The following is a 16,386-nucleotide window of genomic DNA, read 5'->3' on the forward strand; positions in this document are numbered from 1 at the left end:
TTTTTTTCAGGTTCATGCAAGTGCTGTAAATAATTACGGTGTTCAATTAAAATTTTTAATGAACTACTTGATTTCATCGCTGCACAGACGAAAGCATGTTTTTCCAGTTGAGTGAATAGCCCTCTGTGAATGCTCTACAATTGTTTTACATCTCTGCAGGAGTATAATGCTGAAGAGAAATTATTGCCTCTCGCCCCCGAACTTCTCCCCCTGAACTTCATTTGGTACATTCATGTAGAATTGATAAAACATTTGAAAACACAGGTTTGGATGACTGGAATGGAAAAATGAGAAACTTAGAAAGGGCAGTTCATCCCAAAATCAAAAACGCCATGAAATTGCTCACACATCTGTGGATCATATTGAGTGACTGGCATGTTTGGTTTTATTTACTATTCTATACGTCGATAAACACCTACACCAGGCACCATAGTGCATTAATAGCTTTGCAGATAGAACCAATGTATTTCTAATTATGGGGTGAACTGTCCCTTTCACATCAAATAACTTAAATCTGCAAATTCATTCCAGAAGAATTTAAACAATTACACATGTAACTTAATACATATGATTTCTGATGCACAAATCCAAACAATTAAACATGTTGATAAAAGCTACTGAGGGACAAACAAACACCCTCTTCTGGAGTATCTCCACACTCCAAAATGAGAATTAAATACCCAACCAAGAGTCCAACCCCTAGCCTGAACTCTAAGGCACACATCTGGGAAAGATGCTTCTCTCCAGTGTGCACATCTGCACGGCTGAATTTCCGTGGACCTGCAGATGTGCGCTGGCTAGTTTGGTAAACTCTGATGTTGATCCTCCAGCCTTGAGTGCCTTGACATTAGAACCCAGATCTGCTAACTGCATAGCTGAATAAAGTATTTAATGCATGTAAGGTTACAAATTGTATTTTGTCCTACAACATTCAGTAGATTTCAGTCCAAGCGGTGCCACTATCATACTGCACTGAACAGCAACAAGACGTCATGCAGGCCTTTCTCCCCCAGAGAACATGTGGGCATAATAGAATGGTTTCTTTATCTTTATGCTTCTGAAACGTATTCACTCTGTAGCACGTGTTCCTTGGGGAGTTCGTATTCAGTGTGCACTGAATATTATTTCAGATCTTAGTGGTGTCTGACAAAAGTTCATTCAGCAAAGGACTAGTATCAACTTATGATCGGAACAACAGAGCTCAGTAATGTCATTGCATAACATTGTACATTGGACTATTTATCAGTAAAGGGAAAGGTCCATACGGTCCCGCTGTTATACAATGCAAATGGTTAGTGGTGGTACAAAATTAAATTTGCATAGCAAAACGTTCTAGAGGGAAAAATATATTCCTTGTGGCGTCCCTGAAAATGTACAGTGATCAGATGGTCGTGTGAGTGGGACTCAGTTTGCTGCATTGCTTCAGGACACATTCTGCAGCTTCCTGCTTTTTGTGTGCTCAGTTCTTGTGCAGAGTCTTTGCATAGAATCCAGGAGTTGTAGTAGCGCGGCGGCGCATGCAGCGGGGGAGCAAATAATCGCACGAGTCAGATGTATTTGTTGGCCAGATTCTGAAGATCGTTCTTAGTGAACTCTGAGCTATGCACGGCGGACAGACGCTCGAACAGGTGGGTCATGTGGTTCCGCTCGTCCTTCTCCAGCATCATCAACACAAGCTGGACCAGAAACAGCACAGGTTATCGCCACAGGAAGTGGAATCACAAAAAATATATGAAACGGTTATTTCCATGAAAATATCCTATTTCAAAACTTTCTATGAATTGGACACAACATCCTGTCTTACCGAGAACCTATTGGCGGTGTGCAGATGGTTGAGGTGTTGGTACACCAGGCTGGGGTCTCTTTCCAGGAGGTGGGAGTCCAGCGCCTGCATGATGAAGCCGATGGTGTGTCCATCCAGCTGGGTACTAAGGAGCTGGGGGAGCGTCTCCGGGGTCGTGGAGGCCAGCAGGTCGGCGCAGGCCGCCGTGTTTCCGCTGCAGCGAGCCGTGTTCAAAGCCTGGCCAAACTCGTAGGCGTTGGTCGGCCGGAGGTTGATGGCGGCGGCCTCTCCTCTGTGGCCGGCCCCAGAGACGGACACGCTCGCCGTTTCCTCGTCTCCGTCAACCTTGGGAAGGCGGAGACACGATTGAGGGTTAAACGCGCTTTAGAGGAAAGACTGCAACTTTGTGTGCGCACTGCGTTCGTGGGAAGACACTAAATCTGACAGATTTGCAGAGGCCAGAAGGAGGCAGGCAGGCGTTAAGCTGAGGCCACATTCTGCCAAACCTCGGTTAATTATCCCTCCTCCTTAGAATATACCTCTTTTTGAAAGATGATTTGGTTTTGGTACATTCCTCTAGTCTGAGACTAGAGAGAGAGAGAGAGAGCTGTAACAAGGCCCTTGTGACTATGGCCACTAAACAAACACCTTCACACGCGTCATCTGATCCGTGGGTACCCACCTCAGTGATGGGGACAGTCTTTCTGGGTTTGGCTAGTGAAGCATCGGCGATGGCCAAACTCTGTCCAAGTAGCACAGTGACCTCCTCCAGCTCCTTCTCGGCCTCCTGCACGTTGGGATCCTGCTGCAGCACCTCCTGTAGGTCGGCTCTGCACGCCAAGTAGTCCTGTTGGCGGGACAGAGAATATACAGCTTTATTGGAGCAAACAAGATGTATGTGCAAGTGGTATTAAAGGAATGACCCCTGACCCTGTCCCCTAATTAAATGAACAATTTCCCCCTCTGGCATTAGTGATCGCTGGGCAACTCTCTTCACCTTGAGGCCTTTATTAGCCAGGGCTCGTCTGTAGAAGGCCTTCTTATTGTTTGGCTCCACCCTCAGTGCTGCGTCACAGTCCTTCTTGGCTTCAGCAAACCTCTCCAGCTTCAGGTAGCACAGGGCTCTGCAAACACGCACACGTCACTTGGGATTTTTATATTTGCCACCAGCAGCTAATTCAATGCGCAACTACACGCTATCATGAGTCTGATCAGCTGAGACTTCATAATAACGGCTGTGGTCATGGAATAAATGACACAAGGATTGGTTATTCTAATAGTTCTGCTTTCTTCATCAAAGAAAGGTCTAGTGAACCTCTTTGAAAACATTTCTGGTATTATGGGTGATATATCCTGCCAGAGGATCAATTAATCGATTGCTCTGATAGAAAACCAGGCCCTTTGAAGCCTGTAGGACTGGATTAAGCTGCACCTGAGTCCAAAGAATGCTCGACAGGAATGTATCCCTGCATCGTTGTGTTTGTCCTGTTCCACTAAATCGCGTTGTGCTTCCCTTTGTTGCATCATGAAGAGTCCTTGAATCCTTACACAAGCCAATCCGATCATTTCACCAGGCCTGACTGGTATGAATGGACGGGCTGCCTGTCCGTCTACCCAGCTGCCCGCCCCCCTTTCAGCACTTGCTAGCTTGACATCTGTGAGAACTCTTGGATAAATTATTTTTTATCTAGCGTATTCTCGTTGTATCTAGAGATTACCAACCCTAGCTTTAAATGTGTTTACAGTGTTTTCAGTCAAAGCAGGTGTGTGTGGCTTCACATAAGGGCTCTTTACCCCAGCAAGCACCAATCAACACACACACACACACACAAGACTCAGCCTGCTGTCCCTGGAGATGTGCCAGCTTCTATAAACGGAGACGGGATGATGCAGGCAGCTCTGACTTACTCAACAATAATCAACAATGCTAATTTATGACCGCTGACAGACTGACGACTGGTGGGATCAGCCCCAGGGACGAAGCCCCGCCTGGCAGAGGACAGCCGCGGACAACTATTCCATCTGCTTGTATTTAGCCAAAAGCCATTTTTCAGGGTGTGTCCGCACATTCCCGCTTTGTTACGAAATAGACCATGACGACTATGAGGAAGCGAAAGTGGAAAAGACCACAGAGGCGTCTGTGTTTGTAGCGTGACACAGCGCCTCACCTGTTGGTGTAGATGGAGCACTCTTCAGGCTTTAGCTTGAGGCTTTCGCTGTACTTTCCCAGTGCCTCCTGGTATTGGCCCTTCTTCACAAAGTCGTTCCCCTCCTGCTTCAATGCCGTGAAACGCGCTTCTGCTTTCCTCTCTGGAAGACAAAAGGAAGCGGCGATTACTCACATGAAGACCAACCCTCCTTCTGTTGAAGCACTAAATCCACGTTGACACACCCTATGTTAATTTACCATCCCTTCATTTCCAAGAAAAATGCCGGTGTTCTCTGCTGTAAGGCTTGAGGCTTTTATCCCTAAAGGAACGCTGTGCCAGCTAGATGTGCTGCATGACTCAGCATCAGGCCTGAAGTGGACTACGGGCGAATCAATCTGCCCCTTCTGGGAGGAATAACTGCCAGGTGTATTATTTCATTAGATTTTTAAAATAAACCCTGTAGAACAGCCCTGGGAATGTGGGAAAACGACGGTGAACAGAGGTGACACGTCCACTTATATAAAAAATTATGCCTTTAATATTCTCCTCGAACCCCGAGGAATATGTGGAATATGTCTCAGAATAAAAAATGCTATGCTATATTTTGAATATTTATTTGCCTTAATGGTGGCTGCCTTAACTGGGCCTTTCTTTTAGGTGTACGTTCTGCTGCTTCCCCGTCCACAGCCAGTACAGTGCTGGTACCCCGGTGGGTTTCAACTGGGAGCCAATCTATGGATATTTACCTCATATAAATTCTAATAATAATCCTGTGGCTTTAAAGAGGCACCACCAGGGAGCAACACGGGCTTCAGAAGCTACAGCACCACCTTACACTCATGTCACATATAAGAGTCCATATGTTGTATTAAGTTCCAGTCGAGACTTTGTAGCACAAACAATATTCCACAGAATTGACGGTGCAAATGTTCAATCCTGGGTTTTGGGAGAGATACCACTTCAACAATTGTGTTGACGACTTTCTTTTAAAGAGCAGACCTGTGTCCATGGCTGCCTTCTCTGCTCGAGCCTGCAGGACTTCTGCGCTTGGCGGCTCCTCTCTGCGGTGCTGCTGAGCCGACAGGGGGACCAGGGGGATGTCCGGAAGTTGCTCCCGCCACTCGGCGCCGTCCTGCTCAATCAGCAGCCGGGTGATTCTGGAGGAGGACACCGATCAGTCAATTCATGAATGATACACAAGGAATCACAAGCAAGTGGAATATATTCACATGTTGAGTACATCTTATGTACTTATGCATGCTGTTCCTTTTTCCTTTAAAGCAGTTTAATGTTAAATTGTCTTCATACATACAAAGTCTCCCATTGCATAACAGAGAGAGCACAACGCACTCTGAGAGCCATAATTAGCTGGAGCTGCCTTTGAAAACCTGCTAAACCTGTAAGCCACTGATTAGACACTGTGTGTTCATTTGATTTGAGGTAATTTTGTCTTCTGCTTATGTCACAGGCTGATTACGTCATACCAGTGAATAGAAAAGGATTTAAAACATGGGTACCATACTATCCACTTTCATCACACAGTCATCGGAATAGCTGCTATGGTCAATGGAATATTTAGCTAAAAGTGAGGCAAAATGGGACGGGGTCATGTGATAAGGGACGTTAAACACCCTTCCGTCTCAGCACATACGTGAGGTGAAGGCTTATACCTATTGACGCTGTCGTGCGCGGCCTGCACGCCGCAGTCTATCTGCAGGACGGTCTTGTAATCCACGTAGGCCTTCCGGTAGCGCTCCAGGGACTCGTAAGCCATGGCCCGGCGCAGGAGGGGCTTGAGGGAGAATGACTGGAGCTCCAGGGCTCTGGTTGGTATAAATAGATGCGATGAGACGAGAGCAAAGGATCAAGTCTGCTACTTGTGCTATAGATGCTCTGTCTGAGAGTACCAGAAGTCTTCTTGTGCTTATCATGTATGTAGTACTCATGTAGTATTGGTGTAAAGTTTCACACAACTCAGTTTTTCCTGGTTTCTCTTGAATCTGAATCTTAAGCAATCATACACATGGTCTGTCACAAGTTATCCTGAGTTTACTGCTTAGAAAACTTCTAAAGAGATTACTTGCAATCCCTTACAAAAGGCCTCGGGGTTGATCCCCTCAGAAAATGATTGATTTCTAAAATGTGGGTCGACACTCACAGCTAACATTGCTCCACATATTCACACCATATTATGTGATCAGGGAATGACGCGTCTCACCTTGTGCAGTCCTGTATGCACTCTTGACTGTTCCCATCTTTAAGGTAACAAGCCGCTCTGTTAGAGTACAGAGTACATAAGTCATCCGGACTATCGATGCCTGTGTGGACAAAGAGACACAACAAACAGCATGATGTAGTGTACCAATCCGTACAGTGAAACAGCAGCTCTGTTAAGAGCGGCAAACCTTTAAATGGGCTTTATTAAGGAACTCGGGGCTGTTTTAGATGTATGGCTTTAGAAAACTAGTGTGTGCAATGAATAGTTTATAATGTTCAGGATGAATCAGTTTGAAGTGTTCTGACCTGACACACAGAAACACGGGCGCACTGTTCAACAAGGACATCCGTTTAGTAGGTTTAGTATCTACCATGTAGTCCATATCTCGTGACACTTGCTTTATATCGATGTGTGTGTGTTTGTGTGTGTGTGTGTGTGTGTGTGTGTCAGGTAGTGGAGTCCTGTAAAGACTAAATGAATAACCAGCATTAGAAAGAAGACTTGAATGGTAAGAAACTAACCTGAAATGTCTTCTATGGCAATAGCTTTAAAGCTGCATTTACGCACGCATGTCTTCACACGCTCACCATTCCTCTTGTTTGAGCAACTTGCATATTTTTAACCAAACGTGTAATTTGAGGTTTGGGGCTGGATGTATCACAGCTCCTAAACTCTATGTTGGGACCTTAAACAGTCAGCAGGCCTACTTCTCCCACTAATACCAGCCAATATATCCGCCTGTTTTACCTCAGCAGCACGGCAGGGTTAAAAACACGTGGGAAGAGCTCATCAAACCCCCTTTTAGGGTGTTTTTATCCTCACACACTGATGCAGACTGCACACGGGGCTTATCCCTGTTCTCTCCTCTGGCCCAGCGGGGTTCCCTTTTCACCACGGCTGTCACTGACGCAGGCTAATTCCTCTGCGTCACTAAATACATCTCAGCGTGCCATCTCATCAGATTATGAATGATGACACTGTGAGGGAGGGGGGGGTGATGTCCCAGCGGCTGCTCCCTCTCAGTCAGGGCACTGTGACATTCGGGTAGTAGTATGTTTGAGGTACAAAAAAGGACCTAAAGCAGTTTATAGACTCGTACAATACAAGTTGAATGTATACGTTATTGAATGGTGTCCGTTTTAGCCGGTTGATGGAGGACTTTGGACCATGTCCAGTCGCCTCCCACATCCAGCAGCGCAGTGGGGCTAGTGGGGCTAGTGGGGTACATTATAGCAGCCCATAAATAGACAGAGAGCGTGTGCTCCACGGGCAGCAGTTTCTCTTCCTCCATCAGTCTCCTGCTTTCTCCCTCTCACTGGGAAAATCATAGCTTGTGGTCCTACAGATTTCATTTCACCGTGAGTGGTTAGCGGCCATGTAACCTGGATGGACCTGAGCTGTGAGGCTTAGCACTGAAACATAAACACTGTCAGAGTACGACACACAGGACGGACACATTTTGACGCATAGGTGCACAAACAAACGGGCCAAAATGTCCTTTGTTTAACTTTTTTTCAAGACTGCGTGTGCTCTGGTGCTTCTTGGAAGGTCATTTCTGTTGAGGTATTATTTCTCACATGGAAAACATTGCTTTAGGAATATTTTAATAATATATGCATATAGGTTTCCTGCACAGGGAGACATCAAAAATAACTAAATGGAAGCACAAACCTTATAACTGCAAGGTCGTGACCTTTGATTTACGCTGCATGAGCCGGTTATAGGACAGTTATAAGATTGCACATCATAAAGAAAGAAAGAACCATCCATGTTGGGTGAGAGTGGTATCCGTTAAGCCGCGGAGCACTTGTTTATAACACGCTGTTGTCAGTGACTATAAACTTCCTCCATTCTAACACTGGGATGACACACACCGTGTGAGGGATGTACCCCCCCCCCCCCAGCTTGGACTGCGGAACAAACAGCAGCAGCGACCCTACCTGATTCCGTGTAGCCTTGAATGGCTTGTGAATATTTCTCCAGCGCATCGGCAAACTGTCCATTTTTAAACAGCAGGTTCCCTTCGTTCTTTAGCCGGGCGAGAGGGGGGGGCAGAGCTCCGCACGGGGCATCCAGGTTGACAGCTCCCCCCGCATGGCTCTCCTTACTGCCGCCGGTCGGATCAGCCGGCACCGAGGCTGTGGAGCCCCGCTTGCCCGTCCCGTTGGCCGCCTTCTCCCCGGAGTCGTGCGCGGCTCGGTACTTGTCCGCGCTGGCTCCTTTGCCCCTGCGGGGGCCATGGTGGGGGGCGCCGGCCTCGCCGTGAGGACCCCTGTCCCCTCTGCCGTGGGGCTTCTTCTGAGCGTTACCCATGACTTCCCTTCGACCAGGAGCAGCTGAGCTCTCCTCCCCTCCCACAGGCTGGCTGGGTTCAACCGGATGAGCTAGAAGGGGGGGGGGGGGGAGCACACCCACAGGAAGGAGTCAGCGGTTACATCACAGCGGGGGGAGGGGTAGACTCACGTGACATTGAGGCGCTTCACAGAGGCTCAGACGGCGAAGCGTGAGAGCAGAGTGGGGGCAGGGCGGAGAACACACACATGCCCGGACAGCGTGTCACGTTACCCGGATGGCTGAGCCCGAGCAGGCGGGAGCATAGATACATATAAAGGCTTTACATGTATCTATGGACGGGAGGGTTCGGGGGGAAAGGCGCTGCCCTGCCAACGTCTTGTGTTTGAATCAGTCAGAAATACACACGCATCTACTACAGTGAAGCGTCGAAATAGTCTCATAAAGGCAATGCAGAGATCCCATACTTTTGTGATGAGATTAAAGTAATAGTAGTAGATTATTATAACCACTTAATGAGAACATGATAAGACATGAGCAGAAAACGTGTTGTTGTTCTGCTCATGAACTGCTGTCACAGTTCTATGTTTTGTAAAAGGCTCAGAGCAGGAAAGTACATCTTTCAGTTGACTTTGGTGTCAAAACTAAGTAATTACGGCACTGTTTATAAACTCTTTGAAATATATATATATATATTGTTAATTCATTCCTTTCCTTCAATTTTCATTTGACATTGGTTGCTGAAAGTATCATTGGACAGAGTAATCTGTGGAGCCAAGTAAATGGGATCCGACACGGCTGCACTCAGTATGACTGTCGTGAAAAGGGGCTGGTTTTGTATGCACAGCCTTAAAAAATAAATAAATAAAAAATATTATTTCTGCTGAACAACTGCAGAAGACTGCTTTATGCATGACGCGAAAAATATATATATTCATACCCGTCTGTTTTGCTTTTGTCTCATCGCTATTGCAGTCCTCTTCCTCTTCTACTTCTTGGATGAGGATCGTCTTGCCTTTACATTGCTTCCCCGGTTCATCTTTTTTCATCTTCTTCTCAGTTTTGGACAGAAGTTGCTAAACCACAAATAATTGAAAAATTAGAATTGTTCAACAGCAGGAACCCAAGTTCTGTTCCCTAAGTCAGCAAAGGTGACGACTGACACCACAGGCACCACATTTCTCTCAGCTACAGGGAATTGCTTGATTTGCCATGTAAAAGGAAAATCCTCTCCCTATTCACTTACAGTACATTAAAATCCCTAATACATATTTAATGGGCATATAAACAATGTCTCTATAGTTAATGACTATGAAGAAAATGCACCCTAGCTTATCATTTGCGATAAAACAACTGAATAAATACACCATTGTCTAATTGCAGTTTTATAAGCCTATGTGTGATGTATTAAAGCAACTGCAAGCTGTTTTCAAGTGCCTGATCTCACACAGATGGAGTGACACCTAAAGGACCAAAAATCACCTACCATGGCTGCAGGATTCTGCGGCTCTTCCAGGAGCACCACCCTCAGGTCCTCGGCAGCCCTTTGGAAGTTGCCCATGTGGTTATAAACGGTTGCACGGCGTAGCAGGGCTGATCATGAAAAATAAATCACGTACACAGTACTGATGTTATACACCGAAGCCAAAGTCAACTCCTGTCCTGTTACGTTGGAGTGTATAAAAATTCCCAAAGGGGCTTCACAAAAATACTTTTCAAAAATGATTTAATCCCTGCATTATAATCACACTTCTGTTGATGTGCATTTTTATAAATCAATGATTCATTTTTGTACAAAAAAGGAAAGAACCTTTCACATTCCCAGGTTGCAGCTCGAGTACCCTCAGACAGTCGCTCATGGCATTGTGCCAATGCTTTAGCTTGATCTCTGCCTGAGCTCTGTTATTGAACGCAGCCACTGTTGGTTTAATGGAAAGGCTCCTGTAATGGAAGGCCAAAAATAATACAAACCATCATTCATGATAATGGGCAAACACTGAGAGGCACAGTAAATATAAATGGAATCAGACTTAAATGAGTGTAGGAGTCTAATTAACCACCAGGAAACATCCCCCTGGGAGCTCTGAAATGCTCGTTATAATAATGGAGTTGTTTTACGAGCCCGACCTGGAATAGTATGCAACAGCCTCCTCGTAGTCGTTTGCTCTGAAAGCTTCATTGCCTTTGTCCTTTTCGCGATTTGCCAGAGGGAGCTTCTCCTGTTCCGTGAGCACTGGATGCAGAGATGACCCATTTGAGACACAAACCCTCAATACTAAGAACAGTATAAGTACACACAATCAATCACTATCACAACAAAATGTATGTGAGCTTTTTCGCATAATACATTACATGTAACATCCACTTCAGTCTTGATTTTGAAAGGTCTTGTGTTGACAGCTGGACTGCTTTTGATCAAATTCCTGTCGATTCTTTCACATTCTTCCTCAGCATCAAAACTGGAAATGAGCAAAATATATATTTTGGTGAAGGAAGATTTTCTGTCCAACTGTGGATTATTGTAATAAAAAAAGCTGAGCTATAGAGCATTTTTTTTACAAAGTGAAATGCGTGGATCTGGATAGTCTGGATACAAAAGACAAATGTAGAGACAAATTGACTCACTTGTCCCATTCCCTATAATCTCTTGGCAGAGTCCGTTTGGAAGAATTCCACTTTTCTTTTGGAACTGAAGTCTATAACAACATAAGAATCCATTTTAGTATTACATAAATATGCATATTACATCTTTCAAGACAATATTTACCTGATGAAGAGGAACGGTGCAATAGGAACCTCTTATAGGTGGCATATTTTTATTCTCTAATTCATCAAACATCTGCTTTAGGGAAGTTTCCGTCTTTTTGGTTTCTTCTTGCCACATCTGTCATAAACAAAGAATTTAATTTTAAAATGATGAGCTGATTGAACGGATCAAATCAAATCTAAGATGTGTTGCGTGCCTTCAAATCTTCAACAATTTGGCTCCACTCATCGCTGGGGAGGCTGGCTGCTGTGGCCACTGGGTTCTCCTTCCTGAGCGCTCGACTACTGGGGTCCAGTTTCTCCAAGTGACTCTCACAGAACTCAATCAAATGAGGATAAATGCCCTCGTCGCCGGACCTTAATAAGAAGTAAAACGTTATTTTCTGAAAACCTATCTATGCTCAGTCCAATTTGTCAGTCGATTTTTGCAGTTTGTGTTGCTAGTATGTAATGTATTTACAGTACTAAGTAATGTAAATCTCAATTATCTGGGATGAAAGATAATAATTAATGAACATGAAAACAATTCTATCTCTTCACACCCAGTCATGTGGCTTTTACCTAAGTACTCTCAGGATCATTTCCAGGTATCTTACATCCCTGCATTTTCCAATGTAATCGTATTCCAGATGCTCCACAAGGACCTTTCCGCCATAGTCGACGGCGAAGGGCTGATTTCGGGAGAAAGTTGCATCTTTGCTCATACCTGGGGAGAATAACCGTATCCGCTTAACGTTACTCAGTTAATCAGACCGTGTGGTTTTCTTTCTAGCAGAAGTTAATTAAAGCCAGCTAACCCCAAATAAACCTGTTAGCTTAGGTAACGTTAACTAAAGTTAAGTGAAATGAGCTACAACGCTCGCGCAATGAGTGGTGATCGAATAACACGGGTTGCTCGATGTTTTTGAATGAACAAAAAGTCAAGACACAATTTCCATTGAGGAAATGTCCGTTTTCCTCGGGATAATGTTAATTTATCTTAGTGAAATCAAATGAAACGAACAGTTTTACCTGCTGCTCGTTTGGATACTCCTGTTACTATGGTAACCACACGCGGAAAGAAGTCGCAGTTGGAACCGGAAACACGTGACCTATCCCGGAGTGGCTCCAAATTTGAAAACGTGGCTGTTCGTTGACCGCAGATGAACATTTACCAAACAGTGGCCGAGGGTGCAAGCCGAGGCGCGGAACTGAGCCGGGCTGAATTTATGTTTCCCACGCGACACATGCCGTAGCCCAGTTTGTGCAGTTAATAGGTAAGTACTTTTGATGATGAAACGTTTTGTTTGTAATTTACGACTGGATAGCTAGTTAAATTAACGGCATGTGTCTAAACATTAGCTGGTGTTTTGGGAGGCGGAGTTATTGATAACTTGACAGTTGATCAAACTCGAGCTAATTGCTCATAAAATAAATATATCTAAGACGTATAAACTAGGTGGAACACCCTATTCTTGACCCTTATCTGAGTCTTCGCTAGCCGGGCTCAGCTGCTCCTTAAGGCGGCACCAGAGGGTCCGCGGCGGGGGGTTTAAATGGGAAACACGCCCTCGCGTAGCAACGCTGATGAACCAGCTGCGAATGTTTGCTGATGAACCCGCTGACAATTTTAGGCCAAAAAACTGTCACCTAACGTTAAGTTACCATAAAACACTGTCACGACGGAGATATTATCGACGTCCTTTTATCACTTGGCTCATCTCTTTTCTCGATGCGAGTCCGACACGACATTAATAATAAGCCCTCGCAAATACGGGCGACATCTAAACTAGCTTTAATAAACTAGTTAGCAGACAGGACCATTTTATGCTGCACAGATATGCTGGACCTCCCTAACTACTTTATCATTGTGTGCAGGTCAGTGGGCATCTACTTGGAGAATACGGAGTGTAGGACGAAACGTGCACACGGGAGGAGGATAATGCAGTGCACTCCGGAATCCATCGTCTACCTCCAGAGCTGCAAAAGCCAGCATCGTTATGACGATTGCTCTGACAGTGGATTCTCTGGATTATTCCACAGCCCAAAGAGCGTCAGTGGAGCGGACTCCTGTCGCTCTTTGTCTCCAGTGGAATTCAATGAAACACCTAAAGAGAACATCTGTCTGTCTGTCACACCCAAGGAGAGCACCAGGGAGCCAGTTAGCTATGTGTGCAAAGACTCCAGGGGTCTCCAGCGGCCACCAGCGGTCAGCTGGTGTGAAACTCCTAAAGTCTACAAAAGAGACGCCCTGATGCGACACAGACTTCTAATGTGCAAACCCTCCACAGATGTCAAAGCTGACCACACCCGATCCCCGTGTAGCAGAAAGACTGAATCTTCCATCAGCGTTCGGTCTGAACACTGGCTCGACGCATCCTTCGACTCCCTAGACACTTTAAAATTGCAGCCTGACTTGGAGCTCTCTGGTAGGAAACGCCGTCTCCTCTTCAATCAAGTGAGGACCTCGACTCTTGAAGACGGCAAACAACACTCCGGTTACCTTTGCAGTTTTGAGGGAAGCGCCTCTCTCTCAGATGCAGATTTTAACGACAGCATTTCCGCCTCTGATCAAATTGATATCGAGACTCCGAGCTTTGTCGAATCCTTGCCTACTCCATCTAAGGAAACTTCTCAATCACCGGTCAGCAGTGTCTCAAATAACCAATATGACAGCGCAAGTTCTTTGTGCTCACCCTCATCCTCACGCACACCCAAATATATCAGGTACATGCTTCATGCTTAATACTTTCTAAATTTGGTACATTTGCCCAGCTGAATAAAAAATGTGTTCTATGTATCAAAACAATTCCTTTAACCCACATCCAACCCTGTCACAGGTCTGTGTGTGAAGACAGTGGCTTTGGTTCCTTGACCCTTGATAAATCCCAAGACTCATCAGTGGACCATGATGGCTCATTCCTGGAGCTGCTGTCTACCTCCAGAGGAAACCCTGAAACTCCAAATCTGACAGATGCAAGGCGGCGCTCCCGTTTACAGCGTCAGAATAGGCTTTCTACTCTTAAAGAAGGGGGCTCTCAGTCCGAGGAAGACCCAGCGGAGAGAAAGCACAGGCAGCTCCGTCAGAGCCTTTCTACAGATGAGGTTTTTTCTCACAGTGCCCTTTCTGCTATATGTAGTGATAGCATGACATCCGATTGTTGGACCTTTGCAAGGCAAGACGATGCCACACCAATAAGATCGACTACAGCCAGGCCAGAAAACCTGACTCCCCTAAACACGGCTCCTGTTAACCTGGATGCCACGCCTCTCAGGGAACCCCCTGTCAATCTCTCTCTGACTCCAGCTCTGCAGCTGATTCATGCCATGTGCCAGCTCAACTCCCGAATGTTTGTTGGCCAAAGTCCAAGCCTAAAGGAGCAGCTGAAGTCCACTGAAGCGCTAGCTCAGACCCCAGTGACCTTGACGACCACCATGCCGCTGGCAGGGCTGATCGGCAGAAAGATGGGCCTGAGAAAGGTAGACATACTCACGGAGCTGAGGAAGAGGAACCTGGGGCACATCCTCTGCATCATCCTAAGCCACCTCTCCTCTGAAAGCATCTACATGTAAGGAGTTAATGTTTTCAACACATTTAGCTGTCATTAGTCTTGTTAAAAGTCAAATCCTATCTGCTTTCCTATTTTTGGATTCAGTTTGTTCTTCACTAAACAGAAATGACTGCAGCATTTAAATTAACGTGATAAAGCTTTTAAAAGCAGTCAAGGACGCAACCCTTATTTAATGTGCAATGAGGGATGGCAATATTGGTCTCATACATACAATTATTTGTATTGTACAGGTTTGGTCGAGTGTCCAAAGAATGGAATCAAATCATCCATCAAGACAAGCGAGCTAGTATTAGGAGAAAAAACTACCTGAGTGATGTGGAGGCTGCTATTGAGGTAAGATATTTACCACATCAGACACTATCCTGATGCCTTGCCAATGTAAAATGGGTCTATACGCATACGGGCTTTACTCAGGTCCTTCTCAAGCAGGTATTTTCTAAAAACATTGGCTATGACACTGATGGTCGCCTGAGGCAGACGCCTTGCAGAAAGTAATCTGTTAGACCAGTACAACAGCAGGTTTCTGATTCAATTTGAAGTAACATTTGAATAGTCGGCAGCTGAATGTTAAAATGTGTTGCGTTTGTGATGTTGTCGTCTTACAGCTCGGTGGTGCCGTCCATGTCCCTGACGCAGAGACACGGCATTCTCTTCCCAAAAGGTCGGCCCTGAAGACGGTTCAGGCTCAGTCTAGAACTTCCAGCTTCTGCACCCCAAAGTCAGGAAATAGCACTTTAACCCCATCCCAGCACAGCGCCTTGAAATCAGGCAGCAGCAAACGAGATAAATTTTTAGAAGTGAGTTTGAAAATGATTAGACACGTTGCGGTTGTATAATTTTGTATAGATGTCTAATGATTCTCAATTCTATGATATTTAGCATTAATTGCTTTTTTGTGGAGGTTAATTGGGGTGCAATTGATCGTACTGTAGAAATTGCTGCAGAAAGTTAATTTACGTGAGGTTTTTATTTGACATTTTTATATCGCCAGGTTGCCCAGACCCTCTTCAACGATGAGTGCCTCAAGCCATGCCCTCGATGTCAGCATCCTGCGAGGTGTCACTCAGTGAAGCAGGAGGGCGTGTGCAGCAGAGCAGACTGTGATTTCCGGTTCTGCACGGCCTGCTTGTGTGCTTTCCACGGCTCCAGAGAGTGTGGCAGCCAATCTGTGGGCCGACGCAAGAAGGACATACTTCTGCCAGGAAGTGCACAAAGCAAGCGAAATGTGAGGAGACTATGAGCAGAAAGTCTACTGTATTCTTGCATGTTATGCTGAGGTCACTTCTATTTTTTATATTTTTTTTTGTCTAATGGTGAACAGCATAGCAACAAGGAAAGTGACGAGTACCCCAAACATGACAGCAACTTCCTTACCTATCAATGTATTTGTGCCCGTTTTGTACTTTTACTGTATTTTCACTGCTTTTTCAACACATTTCTTGTGTTTTTTTAATTATGAATATGAAGTCTTGCCGGCAGAACAATGACTGAATTTTTCTGCATTTTTTTCATGTACACTGTACAAAATGTTTTGAATTCTTCCCGAATATCCAGCTTTTACCAATGTGTTTTCAGAGCAGTTTTTAAATAAATTTGATTTCTTTTATATTAGTCTCCTGAATTAAT

The 16,386-nt window shown here is 45.2% G+C and overlaps 2 protein-coding genes across 3 annotated transcripts; one reads left to right on the forward strand and one right to left on the reverse strand.

Moving 5' to 3' along the window:
- Positions 1–37: 37 nt before the first annotated feature.
- On the reverse strand, positions 38–12,359 carry LOC120810696 (sperm-associated antigen 1). Its single transcript, XM_040165486.2, has 19 exons — positions 12,221–12,359; positions 11,771–11,915; positions 11,407–11,566; positions 11,211–11,327; positions 11,069–11,139; positions 10,796–10,902; positions 10,571–10,676; positions 10,254–10,384; positions 9,930–10,036; positions 9,384–9,519; positions 8,092–8,535; positions 6,152–6,251; positions 5,604–5,756; positions 4,933–5,090; positions 3,952–4,093; positions 2,781–2,907; positions 2,466–2,630; positions 1,805–2,128; positions 38–1,676 (listed from the first exon to the last, which is right to left on the reverse strand). Exons 1-19 carry the CDS (start codon positions 12,357–12,359, stop codon positions 1,548–1,550), a joined length of 2,961 nt encoding a protein of 986 aa, XP_040021420.1. The 3' UTR covers positions 38–1,547.
- Positions 12,298–16,366, forward strand: fbxo43 (F-box protein 43). 2 transcript variants are annotated; one of them, XM_040165491.2, is made up of 6 exons: positions 12,298–12,465; positions 13,067–13,915; positions 14,029–14,757; positions 14,991–15,093; positions 15,366–15,557; positions 15,752–16,366. In XM_040165491.2, exons 2-6 carry the CDS (start codon positions 13,131–13,133, stop codon positions 15,998–16,000), a joined length of 2,058 nt encoding a protein of 685 aa, XP_040021425.2. In that variant the 5' UTR covers positions 12,298–12,465; positions 13,067–13,130; the 3' UTR covers positions 16,001–16,366. The 2 variants fall into 2 exon arrangements, with proteins under 2 accessions (XP_040021425.2, XP_077951729.1); XM_078095603.1 differs by having other exon boundaries at positions 12,327–12,465; positions 15,366–15,421.
- Positions 16,367–16,386: the final 20 nt, after the last annotated feature.

The sequence above is a fragment of the Gasterosteus aculeatus genome, chromosome 20 (genome assembly GCF_964276395.1).
Source record: "Gasterosteus aculeatus chromosome 20, fGasAcu3.hap1.1, whole genome shotgun sequence".
In the NCBI taxonomy this organism is placed as follows: domain Eukaryota; kingdom Metazoa; phylum Chordata; class Actinopteri; order Perciformes; family Gasterosteidae; genus Gasterosteus; species Gasterosteus aculeatus.